At 35.5% G+C, this 24,792-nt stretch overlaps 1 protein-coding gene across 2 annotated transcripts in view; it reads left to right on the top strand.

Annotated features, from left to right (window-relative positions):
• The window catches only part of Dpit47 (DNA polymerase interacting tpr containing protein of 47kD), a 214,895-nt gene that overhangs the window by 45,110 nt on the left and 144,993 nt on the right, over positions 1-24,792 (top strand). For both annotated transcript variants that reach the window (XM_090393941.1, XM_090393935.1), the window contains exon 5: positions 2,610-2,687. In XM_090393941.1, coding sequence (XP_090250067.1) covers positions 2,610-2,687 — 78 coding nt within the window. The remainder of the gene's footprint in view (positions 1-2,609; positions 2,688-24,792) is intronic.

Raw genomic sequence — 24,792 nt, 5'->3', positions numbered from 1 at the left:
TATGTCTTTAGGAGAGGATAGAAGCATGTAGATGTGGTTGATTAATTTAAAAGGCGGCAGTGAGTTGGAATTTTCTAAGAACATCAATTACACATAGCAATTCTGTGATTCTCTTTTCACTTGGAGAATGTAGACAGTTTGCTCAATAATTTCTATTTGTTGTATAAGAGATTCTTCAGAGGAGCATATGTTTTCACCATCAAGTTCCTGATATGTGTCTTCTGGGGAAGGAGGGAAGATTTTGATAGTACTACATTAAAAAATTAATGTTATTAGTAATAACCTCCTGTCGACAATTTTCTTACAAATAAGTCTGTTAGCATAAAAATAAAGAATCATTAAATACTAATAATTCTTTATTTTTGAGAAGGTGTGCTGAAGAATAATTTAGCAGCCAGTAAATATAGGTTTGCTATAGAAATGCAAAAGCCAGATTTTCATGCTTAATGAAAATATTTATGAAGAGTATGCTGACTGAGCTGTGTGAGAAGGGAGTGCAGTTTGTAGATGTGTGGCATGTATTGAGGGGAGAATGGATTTGTATAAAAGTGACAGATTAAATTTGAATGGCTCAATAATGAGTAAACTTCTAGTTTACTCATGCCACATGAGTAAACTAGAAGAAACTGCAATGATTTATGTGGTCAAGACATCAAAGGAAGTAAGAGGTGAAATGAAAGATCAGAAGAGTAGAACATATGAGATTGAAGTGCTTGTTAATGGAAATAATAGTGTAGTGTGAGCGATGATGAGAGAATGAGAATACAAGATGACTGGGAAACAGGGGAGTCAGGATAATCAGGGAGACATGAAATAACGAAAATGGATGTCGGAAGTAGTAGTGAATGTGTTTATCGGGATGGCCTTGGATATGATGTGTGAATTGGTAATAAAGATGATTGGACATGGGCAGTTATGGTGGGGAAATCGCATCCATCAGGTATCATGGTTATAGACCTAAAAGGGAACTGCTGTGTTTATTTACCAAAGCTGGAAGCACCAGAAATCAGGGAGATAAAATTATTTCACTGATTGAGTTTATTCATCCAAAATTAGAATAAGTGAAACATCTTTGGATGAGAATGATATTACGACGATAATAGAAATGGAAGGGTATAATATTTTTTGTGATATATAATATATATCACAAAAATTTTGTGATATATGATAGCAGGAAAAAGTGGCAGTGGTTTTGATGCAGTATGGTGTGAGGCAGAAGTTGGCAGGAAGAGATATTTAGATGGATATTGCTATAGAGAAGAATGAAGTAAGAATATTTGGGTGATGGAATGAAGAGATAGCATTTGGGAATAAGAAAATGAATTTCTTGGGTACTTGAGAGACAATTAACTTAGGCAGTATGTAAAGGAGAACACATGAGATCGAGAGTCTTAGATCTGATCATTTCATCAGGGGATGTGATTGTGAGTGGGTTGTCACATTTCCCTTCAGATGACAAGAGTGATCATCAAGTGATCACACAGATAATGGCTAGCCATACGAAGACTATGGTGAGGAAAGGATGTGTATGTGAATATGTGTGTGTATTTATATATTAAAAAAATAAGGGGGAAAAATCTTAACCCACTCATGGTGCTAATGTACTATAGATTTACAACTTTTTGTGAGTGGGAATCACACACACAAAAAAGTGTGATGCTACAAGGCCAGTGATTAAGAAAAACTTAGGAAACAGCTTGGAGGTATAGCATGAAATGAGGGGTTAGGTGGGAGGAAATAGATGTTGCTTGATGCTGACAGAAAGGTATTTAATAGCATTAATGTATTCCAAAGGTGGGTATCAAGACTAGATTTTTTGCTTGGTGGGGAATAGATTGCCAGAAGTAGTTGTGAGTATCCTGATGGTGAATGAGTTTAAGGAGAGGTATGATTGGTATTGTGTGTATAAATGTAAGTGCAGGTCTCCCACAATGAGTTTTCTGACTCATGAAGTTTTTTTTAAGTGGCATTTATGCATGAAAGTTCAAAGCATATAATTCAATAATACTATGGGTAGGGAGTAATGTTTTTTTAATTTTATTATTATTTTTTATATTTTTTTTATTTATCTTTTTACATGTTCTGGAAGCCTTGCTTTACAGATCACCCATCATATTTTTCAAGCCACTCCAGTCCTTCAATAAGCTGGGTGGCGGCCTCTCATCAGGCAATGAATTCAGTCTTCTGCCTTAAAGACATTAACAAACATCCATCATAGTGGAATTCAAACCTATGATCTATTGGTTTGAGATTGGTGATGCTATGCACTTGTCTAATCATCTCAACATTTAAGTGATAGCTGTTAAAATAATTTTCATGTGCTTTATTTCATATTTCTTGTGTTGTAGAATAGTGATTTATATGGTGTATTGCTGTTTATGCTACAAGCCTTTGTTATTATGAGAGACTTTCATTAAAGATTGTGATGTTAACATATCTGTATCGTTAAATAATCTATTAAAACTGAAAAAAATAGATAAAACTCTAAGTACAAAGTAAAATTTTCCAGTTTTGTTTTAACATTAAAATAAAGTCGTACACTCTAGAATATACTTCTTGAGTATTCAAAAATTTCAGAAAATTTTAAGAATATTTATTTTAATTTATAGGTAATTATCGTTCTTCTCTAATTGATGCAGCAGCAGCAAGGAAATTAAAACCTACACATATGAAGGCCCTTATAAGAGGTAAATAAACATGGATTTGTAAAATTTTGTACTTTCTCTATTTAAATTTTGGTATGAATGTATTAATTTGCATTTCTTATCTGATTTGCTTACTTCAGAAATACTGCTAGTACTCACTAGTAGATATCTTTCAGTATAAAAATACATAATGGCTTTACAACTGTATTCTGACTAAACTGTGGTAGTAGACCTAACAGCCAGCACTGTCCTACACTAATAGAGAAGGCACATCAATTCCAATCATCAGTGGCACAGCCGGTTGCTAGATTGAAACTTCACAGATCCAACTGGAATGTATTTGAGAAACAAATCGAACAAATCATTCCACCCACCCCTAATAGCTACCCCAGATTTGTTAAGCTAATCAAAACTGCAGCCAAAGCCTCTATTCTCAGAGGTTGCAGAAAACAGTACATCAGATGCTGGAGCAAGGAAACTGAGGAACTTTTAGCCAAATATGATGAAACTGAAGACCCAAATGCTGCTATGGAGCTCATAGCAACACTCAATAAAAACAGAAAGGATAGATGGATCTCAACCATCCATGAACTTGATTTCGCCAAAACTAGCCTGAGAAGATTAGGTGAGGCAGAACAAACAACATCCAAACCACCAGAGATAACTCCAGACCAAATGGCTAATCATTTACTGAAAACCTCCAAGATATGTCCCAGCTCTTCTAGGAAAATAACTGTGCAATCTACCATCAGAAAAAACCTGAAGATGGGCCCCGAGCTTCCTGAACTTGTACGCCCAGAAAGCCTTAAAACTCACCAAGAATGGCAAGGCTGCAGGAGTGGATGGTCTCTTCCCCAAGTTTCTCAAACATCTCGGGCAATGATGTCAAACATGGCTGGCTGCTCTGTTCTCAAAAATTGTAACAACTGGACAACTACCAAAACTATGGTGGGAAACCAAAATAATTGCTGTGCCCAAATCAGGGAAAGATCAAAATAATGTCAAGAATTTTCAGCATATCCTCTTGCTTTGCTCCACTTTTAAGCTCTTTGAAAGAATTCTACTTAAAAGAATTTCACAACTCATCGAAAGAGCACTCCCGATTGAACAATCTGGCTTCAGGCAGGGAAGAAGTTGTTGTGACCCGGTCCTGGCCCTGACAATGCAGATTAAAGGAGGCTTCCAGAAGAAACTTAAATCCGGAGTCACTTTCATTGACCTAACATCAGCTTATGACACAGTCTGGGTAATTGGCCTCCTCCTAAAGCTAGGCAACATTATAAGGTGTAAAAAAAAAAACTTTCCAGCTTTTCAAATCCATTCTCTCCAACAGAAAGATATAGGTCCATATTGGTGGGAAAAAGAGTAGACCCAGATTCCCTCCACAATGGTCTCTGCAGGGCTCTGTGTTAGCCCCCGTTTACTCTTCAACATCTACATGTCCAACATACCAACTCAAACAAATACATGTATGCTGATGACCTAGCGATCCTACACCAGTCTACCTCTTTTGCCAGCCTAGAAACAACCTTGAACACAGATCTAAACATCCTGGAAGAGTACTTCAAGCAGTGGTAGCTGAAGCCAGATCCAACAAATACTGTCCACAGCATTCCACCTAAACAATGCAGAGGCAAATCAACACCTCAACCTCTTCTTTTTGTGGCAAGATGGTAGAACGTGAGCCTCACCCAAAATACCTTGGAGCCTAACCTATAAAAGGCACCTCACCAACCCAACAAAATTAAAATAAGAAATAATATCATTTCAAGACTTGCTGAAACAACTTGGGGTTGCGGGGCAGAAGCCCTAAGGTCGTTTGCACTAGCCTTGGCATTCTCTGCAGCAGAATAATGTGTCCCATCTGGGAAAGAAGTGTGCACACTAATATAGAGTGGGACATAGTGGGACAACACTGAGAAACACCACTCCCCTGGCTGCCTGTCCTATCCAACATTGCTCCACCATATATATGGAGAAGACAAGCCTCAATTAAAGAATTTAACAAAGTAATGAGCAACCTGCTCCTGTCCCTGCACCAGACTCTCAAAAATCCACCTATTTTTTACCTAATCAAGAAACCCTTTCTGGTCCATGGAAGAACTCTCTTCAGCTGGCTTACCACCAACATCTGACATGTGGAGAGAACACTGGTCCAACAAATGGCTTCTTGGTTGAAGATCCCTGTGCTCTGCAGCCTGGTTTTGCTCTTCCTAGGAAGATTTGGTCATCTGTCAACAGGGTCAGAAATAACCAGGGCAGATGTGGCTACCTACTACACAAATGGAAACTGTCAGACCACCTTTATTGTGATTTTCCCCCCATAGCCCAGACATTCACTCATATTGTGAATGATTGCCCAAGGCACCAATTTCATGGTAACCTCCAAGACATCCACGAGGTGATGGACGTATAGCTGCTTTGTATTCTTTTTCCCATAAGAATAAATAAATAAAATACTGTGGTAGTTTCAGAAATATGTTGCATGTTTTAGCAGTATAACTTTATCATGGGGAAGAAACCCTTATTTAACACTTTCTTCCTAATCCCATGTGATGAAACGTGACTCTTAGTGGCCCCTTAATCTTCTTATTTCTGCTGAAAGGATTAAATTTTCAAGTTAATCCTTCAATTTTCTATGCATTTTAGAACTGTCATTTTCTCATCTGCTTTGCTGCGTGTCTGGACAGTTCATTGCAGGAAAATTGATCACCAACAATTCATTGTGGAGACTATTCATCACGAGGAAAAGTCATCGCTGGAAATTTAATCTTGGGAAAATTTCATCGCGGATATATGTGAAAAAAAAAAATTTCCCATATAAGAAAAATTTTTAAAAAAATATTTTTTTAAAATTTTATTCTGATATTGCTTTTGTATGATGACACTGTTTTTTAAACATTAATTTCCCCAATATCACATAATTTAATGATTTATATTTATCAGGAAATAATATAAATGAGAAAATACACAAAATTTGATCATTTGTAATAATCACAATTTAATTTCAGTATTGGAATATTAAAAGTTATCTGGTACAATTACTTTGGAAAAATAATGAATTCAAATAAAAAGAAGGTGCACACATGTTACCTATCAGTATTTGTGTGTGTGGTAGTTTGGAAGGAGGGGGGGGGGTGAGCCATCAAAGACGAAATACAATTTTAATTCTATTATGAAAATTTTGGAAATAAAATTTCATTTTGATGCATGCACCTGTACATGTTTCTAATGATAAACTGTAGGGAAAGTATCGTTAATTCAAAATTGCCGCATAATATCAAAATTTTTGATATTAACAGAAAATATGTGCATGACAGTTTACTTTATAATAGCCGTTCATTTCAATATGTAATGAGCAATTCCAGAAAACCGAAAAGTTGAACTGCAAAGAACTACGCATTATGTTATAAATATTATACATTATGTGATATGATTCAACATTAACGTATGCTTATCTATAAGGTAATACCGTAAAAGAGCGAACCTTCATGCAATCTGTGAACCAATTTTCTAACTAAGATTATGAATAAAAAATAAAGAAAACTATTTGTAACAGATGGAGACTGTATTTATTTTAAGATTCAGATTTTTATGAATTTATAAAATAATTGTTTGACAAAAACACTTGAAAGTTTTTTGAAAGTTTATTTTTCACTTGGTTAGACTATAATGAATTTAGTAATCTAAAATAAAGATCTATATGCACTCTTTCCAACAATACAACTGTAATGGATTCACCGCTTTGGGTTTATTACATTAATACTGTTTTTGTTATTTGACCATATTTGTAATATGATTTGTTAATCTTCCTACAAAAAATTGTAATCTTTCTAATTGAAATGAATTTACTATAGAAGAAAGAAATTACAAAAAAATATCTTTCTTAAACAGCCTACTTACTTAAAATTCTGAAAAAAAAATAAAATAAAATAGTCTTACCAGCAACTGTACACCATAAATCAATGTTCAGTGGTAGATATACATATAAAAATTCGGATCATTATCCTTCCAAGAAGTAGAAGTCACAAAACATCATTTGTTCTTCTGATACAACTTGATAGCTCAGTCTTTATGCAACCAAAACAAGATAACAGCAAAATAATCTTTGTACAAATATTTAAAGCTTTATACAAAATTTATACAAAGATTATTCATTTGATCATAATGAATGTAAAAGTAAACAAGAACAGATTACTTTTTAAAAGATCACACTAATTGCCACCAACACAAAAACTAGGTGACATAAGCACCCTTAAACACAGAGCTTAAACTATTTGTTCAAATGACCAAGCTCTAAATCAGGAATACGAAATCATCAACCATACACTTATAAAAAATGGATACAGTAAAAAAACTATTCACAAGGTGCTCCACAGAGACACCATTAAAAACAAAAAAAAAGATTTCAAGAATGCCATTGCCATTCCTTATGTTAGAGGCATTTCAGAAAAAATAGACAGAACACTACACAAATACAACATCAAAACCACCTTTAAACCCCTGACAAAATTAAGACACCTACTCAGTTCTTCCAAAGTTCCTCTTCCACACCTAGCCCACCCAGGGGTTTACAAAATACAATGCACATGTAACTTACCATACATAGGGGAAACAGGGGTAAACCATCCCAATTAGGAAGGACGAACACAAACGACACATTAAATACCTCCATTTTGGAAAAAACGGCCTTTCACACCATGCACACCACAGAATTGATTGAAATGGTACCAAGTCCCTACAATTATTATTTTAAATTTCAAACTTTTGCTAATTATCTTGGCAACTAAGATAATTAGCAAAAATATAAAATGATAATGGCATTGTTCTCCAGAGTGGTACAATCTTAACTGAAGAAATATGAAAGGATCTCTTATTTACACTAGCATTAAAAACTATAATCATACGATAAAACAAGTAGGATGTATATATACATCCTGGCCAGTTGGGAGGTTAACCCTGAGGAGATCACGGTCAAAAAATTGCAGCTTAGGTTGCACATATCCGAGAGATACATTCGTTACTAGTATGTGCTGAAATACAATGAAACTTTAAAAAAAAAACTACAAATATAATACATGATCATCATCATCAAATTCCTGCCATGTACCCTCAAGTAGTGTACAGGATATCATAGTACTACATGAAAAATTTACATCATTACTAACTTCCTATCTACAATTTTCCTCCAAATCAGTCTGTTACTTGTCAAGACTCCAACATTATCAGATCTTATATTTCTATCGTCTAAGGCACTTTGTACCGTACCAATCCACCTATATCTTGGTCTTCCTCTGGGTCGTTTAGCTGCCAACCTGGCAAAGAACACTTGTTTTGCTAATCTTTCCTCGCCCATTCTGTTAAAGTGACCATACCACCTGAGATTATCTCTGCTAACGGATTCCTGGATGCTGACAATGTCAAGGTCTTTCTTAATATCCTCATTTTTAATATGATATTGCCATTGATGCCATCTGTTCACGCCTATAATCTTTCTCAGGACTCTCATATCTGTGGTCTCTAGTCTTTTGTCAAGTGTTTTACTTCTGACCCAGCTCTCAGATCCATAAGTTAAAACTGGTTTGAACACTGTCTTGTATACAGCTAATTTAGTGTTCTGACTAATTTCTCTCTTATTCCATATGAATTTATTCAATTGACTTCCCACCATACCAGCTTTGCTGATTCTGTTGTCTATTTCTATATTTAGTTTACCATCTTCAGTAAAAATCGTGCCTAAGTAGCTGAAATGTTTTACTTGTTCCACAGGTTCTCCATTCATAACACAGTTGACATTTTCAATGATTCTGCCTATTTTCATTGTCTTTGTCTTTTTATTGCTAACCTTCATACCATATCTATTACAACAGCCATTGAATTTAGTCAGAGAATGTTGCAGACTTGTAGTGAATTTATTTAGAAGTATAACATCATCCACATAAAGCAAAGAGCTGACATTAACATATCCAAATTTGATATCATGTTTAATACCACTTTCCTTCATAATGTGATCCATATAGATAATGAATAACAGAAGGGATAATGTACATCCTTGTTTCACACCAGATTTAACGTTAAACCATCTTCCTGTACTTCCTTCAATTCTAATTGCTGACTTACAACTCAAATAAAGACTAAGTATTGCTTGATATAATGCCCCATTGACACCATATAACTGCAGCGTATTGAATAGCTTCTCTCTTGGCACCTTGTCATATGACTTCTCCAAATCGACAAAACTTAAATACAAATCTTTGTTATATTCCCATGCTTTCTCGACTATTTGTCGTAAAGTGAAGATCTGATCCTGACAGCCTCTATTTGGCCTGAATCCAGCTTGTTCTTCACCAAGCTTTTCTTCCACAATTCTTCTCAACCGTTTCTCAAGTATACTTGCATAGATCTTGCCAGAAACATTCAGTAGGGAAATACCTCTGTAATTCTCACATTCAGTTTTATTTCCCTTTTTATATATGAGTACAATGAGAGCTCTACTCCAATCATTGGGAATTCGTACCTCTGTCCAGGTTTTCTGAACTATGCAGTGCAGCCACTGTAAGACTTTTATACCACCATACTTCAGCATTTCTGGTCAAATATCATCTACTCCTGCTGCCTTTCCACATTTCAAGCCTTTGATGGCTTTTTCTACTTCAAGTATGGATATGTATTCCTGACTGCATGCCTGGTCAGTGTTTTTTATCAGTGTGCTGTCATCACTGTTTGTTTCATTTAGCAGTTTTTCAAAGTAATTACTCCATACTTCAAGGATATCTTTTTCTCCCGTTTTCATGTCACATTTATCATCTCTAACTCCTTTTACAGCACTCTTTCCTCCATTCCTAAGTTTCTTCAACAACCTCCAGAATATTTTGCCACCTTCTTGATATTTATTTTCTATATTCTTGCCAAAGTCCTCCCATGACTTTTGTTTAGCTAGTTTTACGCACTGTTTAGCTTTCTTACATTTGTCTCTGTATTCTGTAAGAGTAAAAGCTGACTTATTTGCCAGGAACTTTTGATATGCTTTCTTCTTTTCCTTCACTGCCTCTTTAACTTCCTGTGTCCACCAGGGAGTTCTGATTTTTTTATCCTTGCAGACAATTTCATCACATGCCTCTCTGGCAGAATCAATCAATGTTTTCTTCAGAGTTTGCCACTGAATCTCCAAGGTTTGATTCCTGTTCTCAAACTCTTTCGTTTTTTCTTTAATAATCTTTGTGTATTTTAGTCTACAGTTAACATCTGAGAGCTGCTCAACTTTAATTCGCTTTAAAACTTTCTTACATGTTATTCTTTTCAATATGAAATTCAATTTCTCAAGACTAAATAGTGATCACTTCCAATTTCGAATCCTCTGTACACTCTGGTGTCCTGCACCATCATTTCCTACTCTGCTATTTAGATCCCCAACAAGGACCAACTTTTCCTTTTTCATTGTGTCAGTTGCTTTTTCTAAAGCCTCAAAAAATTCCTCCACTTCTACCTTAGTAGAACCTTCTGTGGGACCATAGGCACAAATAAGTCTCATTGTCCAGTTCACCATTCTCATATTTGCCCACATTACTCTACTTGAGACTGACTGCCATTCAAGAAGATTAGCCTCGTATTTTGTGTTGAATACTATGGCTACTCCTTCTTTTCCTTGATTGTCATTTCCTGAATATAACATTTTGTATTTATTGCTCAGAAAGATCTCACCAGTTTTTGTCTTTTTTGTTTCAGTCACCCCTATTATGTCGATCTGGTACTTATCTAATTTCTCAGCTAGGTCCATTTCTTTGCCATTCAGGCTTCTTACGTTGATAGTACCGATATGTAACTCTGGTTGAGTTGAGTTGAGTTGGGGTTTGTTTTCAGATTTGTTCCAGTAGCTGACTTTTCGCTGTTCGCCCTGGTTCCCTGGCGAAAACAACAGGGGCTTTGTTTAACCGGGCGACGCCCCAGCCGGCATGAAATTTTGTCATGTTGTACCATCATTTTTTATTTTGGTTTAACCAATAAGAATACAATTTGGTCAGCTAAATCCCAAATTGCCAGCCCATCTTCGTTCGTTCAGTATCCAAGTAGATACCTAACAGGGTGCACCACGAGAAGGTGAGGATTGGACATTAGGTCAGAAGCCCTGGTTGGTTCTCCTCATTCCTTTAAAGGCTATGTGGTGGTCTTCTCTCAGTTATACAGCTTTGACCCTTAAGCACCCCATAATACATGATGGTTTGCATGATGTAATACAATATAATACATGATGTTTTATTTATTTTCAGTTATAAACTAGAAATTATTGAAAAAAAGAAACAAATAAAAAAAAACTAAACCTATACTATACTGACATTCAAGTTCGCGGTATCTCTCAGATACAATTTACTATAAAATATCACTTTCACTTTCCCATTCGACTCTATTATTCTCATCATCGGACTCGAGTAACATTTGCTGAATCTCTTCAACATCTGATGAATTATCCTGTCAATATATTTTTCCAGTCATTTTCAATGGTAAATAATAAAAAAAAAAAAAAACTAAACTAATACTATACTGACATCAGAGTTCGTGGTATCTCTCAGATACAATGTACTATCAAATATAACACGTGTTAAACCAAACTGACTTCAATTTTCTAGCGAATAATGCTTTCAGCAAATTTTTTCTGCAATGATTTTCCCTGTGATAAATTTTCCTCGATGAATTTTCCCCTGCAATGATTTTTCTTCTCGATGAATTTTCCCTGCGATGAATTGTCCGTGAAACGCTTTGCTGAATGAAGAGGTATAAATATGGAGGTAACTGCTGATTAGTGTTAAAATTTCTTGGTCATTCCTTCATATTGTTAGTCATAAGCTCATTCATTTTCTCAAAGAGTACCTTCTGCTGTAGATCCATCCAGTACATGTATCATTAAAAATTTACCATATCATTACGAAGTACATTATGAATTGATTTAACCTGTTTATATTTTGCATGATTATTCAGACGAGCAACTTCTGTAAACATACTTTGTATAGGATAAGATGATTAGTCTTATACCTATAAATATACAGTATTTTTGTATGTAAATTGCATCTCTTGGCTAGTTTGCCTGATTGTGATTTGAAAAAAATTGAAGTTTCCCAGGAGAAAAGCCTTCCACTTCCATATGACACCTTTCAATTCACTTTAAGTTGAAAGCCCTTATAAAGATCTGCATCCGCAATGAAATATATATCTGAAACAATTCTAAATTGCTGTGCAGAAAGTTAGAACTAGTGTGTAGAGAGCACCCTCTTGCTTTAGCGAGGCAGCCTGTGGTCTTTGCTATATCTACCTACCAGTGAATTTTGTATGATTCAATCAAACCTTCTGAATTTTGAGTAAATTTATGCAGTCATACTGGTTAAGTTAGGAGAGTGCATTGTTGCTGCTGTTGTGGTTTCCAAAAAATTTGTTTAAATTTTTAGTGGCTTCATGTAGTTACATTTATTATTTCAGGCATCTATTTTAGGTATATATGAACTTAAGTTAAGGAGATAATAAATCCCTCATTATTTTAAAGCCAGATACGAAACTCGGAGATCAAATTCTAAGAGTTTCATGCCGAAGAACTATCGGCGAGTCCAAGCATACGCCAACACCTGGGTGGTGCAACATGTGTCAAAGGTGGAGCAAGCTCTGTCACTATCCTTAATATTTTCTCATAATGTAAAACGCAGCTCCTAGGAGATGTATTACTGTTTTACGTTATGAGGAGAGGTCACTACCCAGACCAGTTTCGATCTTTATTGAGGTCTCATCAGTGAGTAGGTAGACCTGGAATACCAAGGTTTAAGTGAACTGAACTTACATATACCCCTTGTAATGAATTGCCAGACTGGTGTACCCGTATATTATTATTACTACGATAAAGAGCCAAGAGGATATTTTTCCGGTGGATTTATTCCCTTAACATTAAGGGAATAAATCCCCTTAATGTTAAGAAGATAATAAATCCCTCATTATTTTAAAGCCGGATATTAAGGATAGTGATGGAGCTTGCTCCACCTTTGACACGAGTTGCCCTAGTGTTGTACCACCCAGGTGTTGACTTACGCTTGGACTCGCCGATAGTTCTTCAGCATGAAACTCTTAGATTTCAATCTCCGAATTTCATATCCGGCTTTAAAATAATGAGGGATTCATTATCCCCTTAACTTAATTTACACCGCTGGAAAAATAGCCTCTTGGCTCTTTATCATAGTGTATATGAGCTAGTGTGAAGCAGTGTTTTAAGCATAGCCCACTAGACCTGACTAGCTGTAGTGATTCTAATTTAATAAAACTTACCTTAAAATTGTTTAATCATGTTTTGAAAGTTTGTAAGCAATATTGTCAGTGCTAGTGATACATTTCTGGAGGTAGGATATTGGATTCATATTTGTGAATTTTGGGAAACTTTTGTATATGTGACAGTTTTTCATACAATATATGTGTACTATAGCAAATACTATAATGAAATGAGGTGCTATAAATAACTATGAAAAAGTCCCAGCTAGAACCATTCCTGTTTTAAGCTCTCTATTACAAACAGCAAAAGCTGAAACTTTCACTATAGTGAACTAATTTTCTGGCAAGTGACATCACAGATTTAGGAATGTTGTGTATTCCTAAATCTGTTTAGGAATACACAACATTCCTAAATGTTGTTTAGTTACATAGTTACATCATTTCTAATTTCCTATCACCAATTTTCAACAATTTTCCTCCAGATTAGCCTGTTAGCTGTCAACAGGCTAATCTTGAGGTTTTTACAATTAAAATTTAAAATTTAGGGCAAAAACTTAAAAATTCTAAATTAGAAATTTAGAATTTTTTACCATATATATATATATATATATATATATAAAAATGAAGGACCATCACAAGAGTCACAGAAAATAAACAGAAAAATTAATGCATGAAAAATAAAACAAAACTTGGGAAGCAGAACAAAGGAAATGGCTAGAAATTGTACATTGAGGGCAGAGCACAGAAGGAACCATACATAAGCACACAGAATTACAACATAAAGTACAAATGCAAATAGTAATAGGAAAAATAAGAAGGAACTAAAAGAGCATGAGATTATAAAAATCTAGAATTAATGTTTAAATTTTGAAAGGTTACATTAAATTAATGTCACTTACCTGAAATCTTCATAAAGAATTACTGGAAATATGCGCAGACTTTAAAAATTGAGGTTTTTACAATTAAACTTTAGGTCAAAAACTTAAAATTTCTAAATCAGAAATTTAGAATTTTTTACATTATATATAAAGTCTTTCAAACACGAAATGAACTGCTACCCAAAAGTTTGAAATTTAAAAGTTAATTTTTGAAATTTAAATTTCAAACCCAAAAGTTTGAAATTTAAGTTAAAGTTATTTCATAACTTTAATTTAAATTTCAAATTAAAGAAATACTGTATAATGTGCAATATATCCTTAAATTATGCCATAAGGTCTCTCTATTCAAGAGGATGGCATTCACACCAGCCATATTTATCACTTTCCTTTTCCCAAAGGTTAACTATACAGATTAATGTTTATCACTTCTGTTCCCTTCCCCTTTGTAATTGGAGGTGACTAAGTTGACTGACTACCAAAGTTTTCAGGTTAACTTAAATATAAAGAGCCAATAGGCTTCATTTCGGCGATATAAACATTATTTAAATCAAGGGGATATTAAATCCCACATTGTTTTAAAACCGAATAAGAAACTCATTGATTGGAATCAGAGAGTTTCATGCTGAATATAGTATAATAAACTATAAAAGTATCGACGACTACTAGTGTGAGCTAATGCATGTAGTACAAACTCGGGCAGCTCGCAGCAAAGGTGGTAAAGTTCTGATCGCTATTCTTGGTATTTTCTATAATGTAAAACATGTTTCCTAGGAAATGTATGCTGTTATCACATTATGGTGGGAGGTCACTACCCAGACTGGTTTCAGCCTTTATTGAGGCTTCATCAGAGTAGCTAGACCAAATTAATACCAAAGGGTATAGCGAAAAGAACTTATACACTCTGTTATGCGAGTTGTAAAAAAGGTGCACCCATTAAATTACTTAAATATAAAGAGCCAATAGGCTTCGAAGCTTATTGGCTCTTATTATCTATTATTGATTATTTTATTATTTGCTCTATTATTATTGGCTCTATTATCTATTATTATCTCTATTATTGGCTCTATTATTATCTATTTGAGCCAATAATTTCAAAAATTTGAAATTATTGGCTCAAATAGATAATAATTGGCCAGGAAATGGAGAAACAGATCTTCCTGTAGTAGTGCTTTTAATCTGTTTGTAGTTCTTTTTAAGATGTAGTTCTTTCACTGATATAATCAGAGTATGTAGCAAAGTCAAAGATGTCAATGATACTAGGAAAATATTCTTGGAATAATAGTGGCAAGGTGTCAGCCAATTGGAGATAAATAGAGAAGCAAAAGCTTGCCCATCCAACCATCACATCTGTAGCCTGTAGAATAGTGTCCTTGAGGCTGGTAAAAAAAAAAAAAAAAAGCCAAATTTTTAATGAAGTGGATCGATTTGTATGAGAACTTAACATTCATAATAAATAGTTGTTAATTTTATAGAAATTGGAAAAAGACCTTGTTCCATCACAGTAAATTTAGAAGAGAAAGACTATTTTTAGAATCTTCTGCTGCTCTTAAAAAATCTAATTTAAATAAATATGGTTGCATAAAACTTCCGAAAATATGGGAAACACTAATACTTCGAGATCCCAGTTTACATCCTAGGTTGTCAATAGGTGTCCATAGAGGGTGCCTGTGAAGATTTTTGTCACGAAGACTTGCGAATTCTCTTTAAACTGTGTACTCGTGACAACGAAGCAGACGACGCTTAGGACTTTTTTTAGCAAAGTTTCTGCTGAGTGGTATCCATTTTTGTTTTTTTAAAATGTGTCCGAAGTGAGAGAACAAGTACAACGTTAGTGTTTGAATGCAAATATAATTTTCTAGTTAGATCATATACTACAGTATAATAGGTCATCGGCATTGCAAAAAAGAACTATGAGTTATTTCAGCGAGCATTCATTCTGCGTAATGATCAAGACTTTCACCAGCTTTACCATTCATCACGAGTCCGAGTTTTACTGGCGCAGTCGACAGGATCTACAAGGTTAGAGCAATTCGTTATGTAAATGCATGCTCCCATGTTTTAGAATTCTATTTTGATTATTTGGGCGAAAGTCTGTTTTAATACAAAACAAAAAAAATGGCGCTGGGAGTTTGTTCCATCCTGGAACAGTAATAGTTTTGATTTCTCGCCAGAGAAAGAATACATCAGTATTCAAATTTTGTTCCATCCTGGAACAGTAGTACAATAGTTTGGATAAAAGAAAAACACGGCAGTGTTCAAGCTATATTTTCGTCCCAGATAAATCAGAATAGTTGTTTTTTTTTTTTTTTCATTTTAAATTTATTTTGTTCTGTTTTGTATTTACCGATTTGTCCTGTTTTGCATGTTTGTTCCATCTTGGAACAGTCAGTACTTGTGATTTCTCGCCAGAGAAAGAACACGACAGTGTTATCATAGTTCATTTTTGCATACTGTTTTGATAGTTCTGTTTCGAGATTTAAGTTATTATATAGTAGCGGTGTAAAATCGAAACTATTTTTTTTTTGTTTGGTTTTGTTTTTATATATCCATATATATATATATATTTGTGTATTTGAAAGTGTAGTTGAATTTTTTTTTTTTATCTGATAATATTGTAAGATTTATCTATGTCTACAAATGATATGTTGAATTTAGTTATGAGTCCCATAATCATCAAATACAAATATATACATCTCTTTCTGGGCATTTAAAAAAAAAAAAAAAATTGCAATTGATTCCTTTTTAAGGGTGATTTTTTTTTATCAGTAAAGAGAGTTATTGTTAAGCACCATGGCTTATTTAACCAAAGGTAGAAAGGAAGATTTACGTGAATTGGGAGAGAAGCCAACTGTTGAATGAAATCGATAGATCTTAAAATGATTATTATGGGAAGTAAATTTTATGAAGAAGAATTTGTTAAAGGGATGCTGGAGACGATTATTAGTACCAGACTCGAGGAAGAACTGATGAAGAAAGTAGAATTAGAAGCTCAATGGCAGAAAGAAGAACTAGAAGCCCAATGCCGGAAAGATGAATTGGGAGCCCAACAGAAAACAAATGGAGTTCGAGTTGAAGAAACTGGAAATTGAAGCGCGTGTTCAACCAACCTTAACTCCAGTATCCAGTGACAATAAACTATATTGTCTTGAACTAATTAAGCTAATGCCTAGGTTTAGATTACAAGAGGATGACATTGTGATATACCTATCCCTGTTGGAAAGACAAGCTAAGAGAACCAAAATAGATGTTAAAGACTGGATATCATGTCTCTTGACTTTGTTACCATTTGAGATTGTCCAATTAATTGTTAGAGGGTCAGAAGAAAATTGCGAAGATTATGAATATATTAAAACAATTCTACTAAAGAGATTTAGACTGAATCCTGAAAGTTTCAGAAAAAAGTTTGTGATGCACCAAAAGATTGCTGAAAAATCTTGGAGGAATTTCTGTTATGAAATAACTAATTATTTCGAAGAGTGGATTGGTGGCCTTGATATCAAGGATTTTGAAGGGTTAAAAGATCTAATTATTACGGATCAACTGAAGAAGAAAGTACCACATGAAATGAGAGAACATCTCTTAGATGACTGGGCAAAATTCGTTTCTCCAACCAAGTTAGCTGACAGATTGGACAAATATGACAGTGTTCGTAGTACATCAAGGAAGCCCATTGGAGCTATTCCGAAAGGACAAGGTTACTGAAAAGTTTAGACCTTATACTCCACCTGCTGAGCGAACATACAAGAATAAGTTATTATCTCCCTCTCAAAGTCCACCGAGATGGTACCAGCCGCGGCGAAATGATGATTTATACAAGCCTCACTACAAACCAACTTGTTTTACTTGTAGAAAGGAAGGTCATATCGCCAAGTTTTGTATGAAAAATAGTCAGCCAAAAGGTACTCCTGCTACAGCACACAATAGCCTAGTTCAAACGTCTACCACTGGGGATGACGATAAATCAGGTGTGTTGACTGCCAAAATTTCCATTCCAGTATCCAAATTAGTGGACATTGGTCGAAACGTAGATGATTTGAAGGTTGTCAAAATCAAATGCGGAAGTAGGGTTTTAAATGGAATAATAGATGCGGGAGCGCAAATATCGGTAGTGCGTGAAGATTTAGTGGCAGATACGCCCCATGATGGAGAAAGTAAGATAGAAATATCTTCTGCTTTCGGAGAAAATGAAATAACACCCTTGAGAATTTTTGAAATGAAAATTGATGATAATTTACATGGTAATGTTCCAGTCACATGTGCCGTCTCAAGAAGACTGGTTACCGATCTGCTACTGAGCTCCTCTGCCTATGAAATACTGGTCGAAAGCGTCGAGCTACATGAGAGTAGTCATCATTGGGAGAACCAGTTCTGAAATCAAAAGATTTAAGTGATAAACAGTCAGAAGATGATGAAGATGAAAACATGCCTTCGAAAATAACCAGTACAGCATTGGCAGTCAGTATGATAGAGTCCCCACCAGGTGCAGAAAATGAGTGTATACCAGAAAAAAACAAAATGCGAATTCGGGAAAAATCAAGTGAAGTTCCTAGGTCATTTGATTGGATCCAGTCAACATTCCCCATACCCAGAGAAGGTCGAGGTTATAAAAGGTTTAGTGACACCAGCGACAAAGAAGGAAGTAAGAAGTCTACTTGGACTGGCTAGCTACTACCGTGACTACATACGTGACACGATTCTCCCAACTTGTATTACCACTGACAAATCTGACTAAGAAAAGTGTCCCAAACAATATTCCTTGGACTACTGATGCTGATGAAGCTTTTACGAAACTCAAAGAAGAGCTTATAAAAATGCCTTCTTTGCATACTCCAGATCTCGACAAGCCATTCCAGTTGTATACGGATGCATCAGCAACAGCAATTGGCGCATGCTTAGCTCAAAACAACGAACAAGGAAAAGAATTGCCCATTGCTTTCTTCAGTAAGAAACTAAATTCCTGTCAAATGAAATGGTCAACCATTGAAAGGGAAGCTTTTTGCATCTTGGAGGCGTTGAAAAAGTTTGACACATGGGTATTTGGTGCTGAAATACAGGTCATTTCAGATCATAACCCTCTGACCTATCTAACTAAAAGTGCCCCTCATTGTGCCAAGTTGTCCCGATGGGCTTTAGCCCTACAACGTTATAATATGACCGTTACATATAGAAAGGGTAGTCGTCATGGTAACACCGATGCCCTTTCCAGATTAAAAACTGATATAATTAATTAATGTTATTGGCTTGTTTCTTAATAATGATTGTATAATTTCTTGATGTTTAGTTAATGATGATTATATAGTTTTTTTTGTTTTGTTTGTTTGTGGGAGCTGCATCGCACCATAAAGCTCTCACCTCATTTCTCGTATTTTAGAGTCAATTACTCGCTGAGTTTTCTTTTAGATGCAACATCGACACTCCTGTGACGGATGTGCTTCCCCCAAAGGGAGTTGTAAAGATTTTTGTCACGAAGACTTGTGAATTCTCTTTAAACTGTGTACTGGCGGCCAGGAGGCGGGGCAGTCGTGACAACGAAGCAGACAACGCTTAGGACTTTTTTTAGCAAAGTTTCCGCTGAGTGGTATCCATTTTTGTTTTTTTAAAATGTGCCCAAAGTGAGAGAACAAGTACAACGTTAGTGTTTGAAAGCAAATATAATTTTCTAGTTAGATCATATACGACAGTATAATAGGTCATCGGCATTGCAAAAAAGAACTATGAGTTATTTCAGCGAGCATTCATTCTGCGTAATGATCAAGACTTTCACCAGCTTTACCATTCATCACGAGTCCGAGTTTTACTGTGCCCTACCTAGTTAGGACTCTATTCCTTCGTCCTCTTGTTTTAGTTAGTTTTTGTGCTGCCATTGTTGTTACAAATCTCATTTTGTACTCTCTGACAATGTCTCTATAACTGAGACGAAATATTAGAAGCATTAAATACTACTTACTAAAATAAAAAGCCAAAAGGCTTCAGCTCGGCTATGCAAAATTATAAAAATCAACTCGTAAATGCTGGTGAGTGTATTCTCATAAGCTCTCTGGTCAACTTTTCTATGAAACTTTAATTAGTTTCTACATTCAGCTTTGAATTAATGCTGGATTTAATATCCACTTGATTTTTATAATTTTGCATTGCCAAACTGAAGCCTTTTGGCTCTTTATTTTAGTAAATACTTTATGCACCAACCAAGAGTTCGCTTACAAAAAATACACCTCTCCAACACTTCAAGTTCCTTAGTACTAAACAACAGTTTTTGCTCTCTTAGGTTTCTTCTGGAATTTTGTTCCCGCCGAGGGGGGGGTGCCTGAAAGAGCATTTTGAGTCTCTGGGGAGGGTGTTTTCTGGCTTGACCCATGAGGGGCTTTGTTGGTGGATGCTTTTCCCTGTAATATGAGTGGTTCTGTTCGGTTCGGTTCGGATGAGCTTGTCACTGAGTGGAGCTAACGCTTAGTCGGACAATCTTTTGGTCACTTATAGGGAGTGGTCTGGTGGATCACCTAATTTTTAGAGACCTTTACTTAAACAGTTCTCTGAGGAGAACTAACAAAAATTGTCGGTGGATGCTTTTCCCTGGAATATGAGCGGTTCTGCTCAGTGGTGCGGTGAGCTTGTCACTGAGTGGAGCTAACGCTGAGTTGAATGATTTTTCGGTCACTCTTAGGGAGTGGTCCGGTAGATCACCTCATTTTTAGAGAGACCTTTACTTAAACAGTGTCTCTCTGAGTAGAACCAACCAGTTTGAAACAACTATCAGGCCAGTAAAACCTTATCAGAATGTAACAATAAAAGGTCAATATATGGATGCTTGGGAAAGCGCTCATTTCTTCTATATGGTCCATGCTAGGGCAACTCGTAAATGCAGGCGAGTGTTTCCCGTAAGCTCTCTGGTCAACTTTTTTACAAAACTTTCATAGTTTCCACATTTGGCTTTGAAATAATTCTGAATTTAATATCCATTTGGTTTTTATAATTAAATACTATTTTTAATCGTTTCCTAGCTTTTTCACTCCATTAAACTTTTATCATGAGTTTTTCTCAGTGCTTAAGCCTTAACATTCAGACAGCAAATAATTCATATCACTTATTCTACTAGATCTTGCCTGGAGAGACTTCAAGTATAGCAGAATGAGGCACTGTTGAGACTAGCATGGATAGGAGACTTAATACGGTCATCCTTCGACTTACATCCGTTCAAAGATACATCCGTGATCCCACGAGGGAATAAATAACATTTTCAACTATACTTTCGAACAAGACGCAAGTGAGCATAAAATAAAAAAGTTTCTATCTAGCAACAATGGATCATGCGCAGTGGTAACAACGCATTCAGCAGTAACCTCCATCGGCAGTCGGTGCATGTCTTCAACAGTTCCTCTGTTGAAATAGGTTATTTGTGTATTTATCGTTAAATATTTAGTGATATTTTGTGACATTCCTCCTACACACCCAATCAAAAAACCAAGTGAAGAATCACAGAAAAAGAGGCGAGCAATTGATCTTCAAATGAGGTTGCAAGTTATAAACCAACACGAAGCTGGTAAGCCTGTCAATGTGATCGCAGATAACTTCGGATAGTCTAATTCTACAGTGACGACCATTTTGAATAGTGATAACATCGTAGAGGCTGTGAAAGGATCTGCTTCCATTAAATCGATGATAGCGACAAAGCAACAACAATGTCCTATCAGTGATATAGAAAAGCTACTTGCATCATGGATAGAAGACCTGAACGAAAAGCACCTACCCTGTAGCACTATGACCATAACCGCTAAGGCATCAAGTCTCTTCAACATGTTGAAGGAGAAAGCAGGACCTGATTACGACTAGAATTCAACATTTCTTCCGGTTGGTTCATGAGATTCAAGCAGCATTTTGTGCTGCTAATGTGAAAATGTATGGTGAATCTGCAAGTTGCAATGAGAAGACTGCCAAGGAGTTTGTGGGAAATTGAATAAAATTATTACGGAGGAAAATTATTTGCCACAGCAAATATTTAATATGGACGAGACCTCCTTGTTTTGGGAGAAAAAAAAAATGCCCTAGCGGACATTCATCCACAAAAAGCTTAAATCTATGCCTGGTTTCAAAGTTCTTAAAGACCGTATTACTATTCTGTTAGGGCGTGGTAACTGAAACCATTTATGATGTGGCAGAGAGAGATTCCATGAGCCTTCAAAAAAACATTAGGAAGCATACACTTCCAGTTCATTATTGGAGAAATAAGAAGTCGTGGATGGCTCAAAAATTGTTTGCGGATGCTTAATCAACTGTTATCAAGTGAAATGGAAAACTATTTTGTCAAAGAAAATGTTTTATTAATTCTAGATAATGCTCCTGGTCATCCGCCTTATATTGGTGATCTTTACCCGAAGTTCAAGGTCATGTTTCTCCCTCCAAACACTACTTCATTGATTCAATCGATGGATCAGAGAGTCCTTACAGTGCGTAAGGCTTATTATCTACAGAGAACTTTTTCACAAGCCATTTCTGCCTTTGAAGAAAATGACCAGACTCATGCAATTCTGGAAAGCATTCAATATTTATCATGCTTTTAAAAATATTGCTGTGGCTTGGGACAAAGTGACCTCTCAGTGTATGAGTTGCATATAGAATAAGTCATTAAAAAGATTTGTGCACGATTTTGGAAGTTTTGAAAAAAAAAATGAAGACCTTTGTAAACTGAGTGAAGAAATAGTGGGCCAGACAAGCAATCTCAATCTCGAAGTGAATGACAACGACATAGTTCAACCCATAGAAAATGCCCCTGAAGGTGACCAACAAAATTGGTCGAACTGAAGGAACAATGTGTTGCAGAAGAGAAAGAACGAGAAAAGGAAGAAGGAAAAGTGAAACAAGAAAAGTTAGTTAAACAATTTACAATGAAGGATCTTGCAGAAATGTTCTCTGCTGTTAGCGGTGTTCTCAGAATGGTTGAAGACATGGACCCCAATGTTGAATGCTGCTTAATAATAGAAACGAAAGTACGTGATGCCTTTGCTTGCTATGAATAAATTTATGATGAAAAGAAGAAGAGGAATAAGCAAAGCGCATTGGACATTTTCATCATAAAAACAAAGGCTACACCAGAAGAGCGACAGCCTGATCGTTCACACAGGGAAGGTAATGAAGATGTGATTGTAGAGGAAGATTTGGGCGATTATTCTGCTGTTTTATAGTGGCAGTAACACACGTTACAGTTTTATAATAAGGTTTAAAAATTAAAATGACAGTATACTTATTACGGATAAGTTCCTAACCCCCTATAACTCTGTTGATTTAATGTATCGACATATGTCCGATTTGACTTATGTCCTGCCGGATGGAACGGAACCTGGACAAAAGTCGAGGGATGACTGTACTCTCTATGTGGGAGCCATTTTCAATTTGCACTATATGCCCTTGCTGTCTAAGTTTCAAACATAACCATTCATAAGCAGCACTATCAGATATAAGATGTTGTAGAGCAATTCTTTCTTCTTCAGTTGGCCACAATTGAAAACCTAATATTCCATATGATCCACAATGAACACAATATTACTTTAACATATTAATCAAAAAATTTTAATTTATGGGATGGAATTTGTTATTTTCGACATAGATTTACAAAAGTTTTCTTTTAATTTTATTTACTTTTTATTAGTGATACTTTCAATATATACACAGCTATGTACATAATTTTTTTAATCAAAAGAAATTAAATAGCTGCTGAAGTTTAATTAATGAGATATTTGGCTCTGTTTCTCATCAACAAGCTTTTCAATATTGGGAGATATGTTTGAAATTGTGACTTCAAACATCGTTCATCATCAAGGTGATTTCGACAATCATTTTTGAAAAGAGTTGTTCACACAGATTAGTACCAAATAAACTCATTATTTGCCTGGAATAGGTAGCCAGCAATGGAAATTTATGAGTTGGAAAGTAACTCTTATAAAAGTCAATAAGACTAACATTTTGAAACTTATTTCTTAATTCTGTGTTGCGTTGCAAATCAATTATTTCCATTTGAAATTCTTTTGGGAATCCTTTCAACATCTATATTAAAGGGTGATGAGAAAATATCAAAATTAGTTTCATTTTTTTCAAAATTTTCTAAAATAGTTTATTTGGAAACATTTCATTAATAAGTTTGTTCTCTCCTTGAAGATTTACATTTAATTTGTTCAGATGTTGAGTAATGGCAATGCAAAATGCAAAGTCGCACATCCAGTCCTTGTCATTAAATTCTGGAAATGAGTTGTCTTTCATCTCCAAGAATAACTGAATTTCACTCTTCAAATCGTACACAAGCTTAAGCAATTGTGCTGCAACTTAACCATCAAACCTCAGTGCTAAAAAGGATATGGTACGATTTAGTAATCCCTTTTCATTATAACGAGGACGGTGTTGGAGGACAAGAGAATCTTTCCATTGCCTCCGTAGCGCAATTGGAAGAACGACGGTACGTTGCACCCTTCAGTTGGAAAAGGCCTAAGCTCGAGTCTCTTCATGACGGGAGGAATCTTTAGATGGACTTCTTCAATCGAAGGTGAGTTAGCTGATCTCATATGGAGATAGCAGGGTTTTTTTCTCCCGGAAACTCTGGTTTTTCCTTCCACATACAGACAAATCGGCCCTTCAGAACACACGCAATTTACAGACAAAAAATACTAGCTGTGGTGGTGGTGGGCAGTAGATGGTGCTGATGTGGATGATTGGTAGTAGAGGTTCGGTGTAGTACTAGGTGGAGACGGAGAGTTGTACAATAGGTGTCCTCCCGCAATGAGTCTTCGAACTCCTTGGAGGTGTCACGAATAATAATAATAATAATATCGCCATATTTGCTTTCCATATCTCTCAAAAATTCCTTAAATTCACAATGATTCAGTCTTTGAGATCTAATAAAATTTACAATTTTAATGATGGGTGGAATTTTGGAATTGGACATTTTCAAAACTTTTGCACCGAAATTTTCTTGGTGCAAAATGCAATGAGAAATAATTATTTTATGTCCTGTTAATCTTTTTATGTCTCTGGTTAATAATCCCGAC

This window comes from Typopeltis vanoorti, chromosome 1, assembly GCF_054136105.1.
Source record: "Typopeltis vanoorti isolate ZY-2024b chromosome 1, IOZ_Tvanoo_1.0, whole genome shotgun sequence".
NCBI lineage: Eukaryota > Metazoa > Arthropoda > Arachnida > Uropygi > Thelyphonidae > Typopeltis > Typopeltis vanoorti.
Note: the sequence above shows the minus strand (reverse complement) of the source record. Positions and strands in the feature narration are given on the sequence as shown.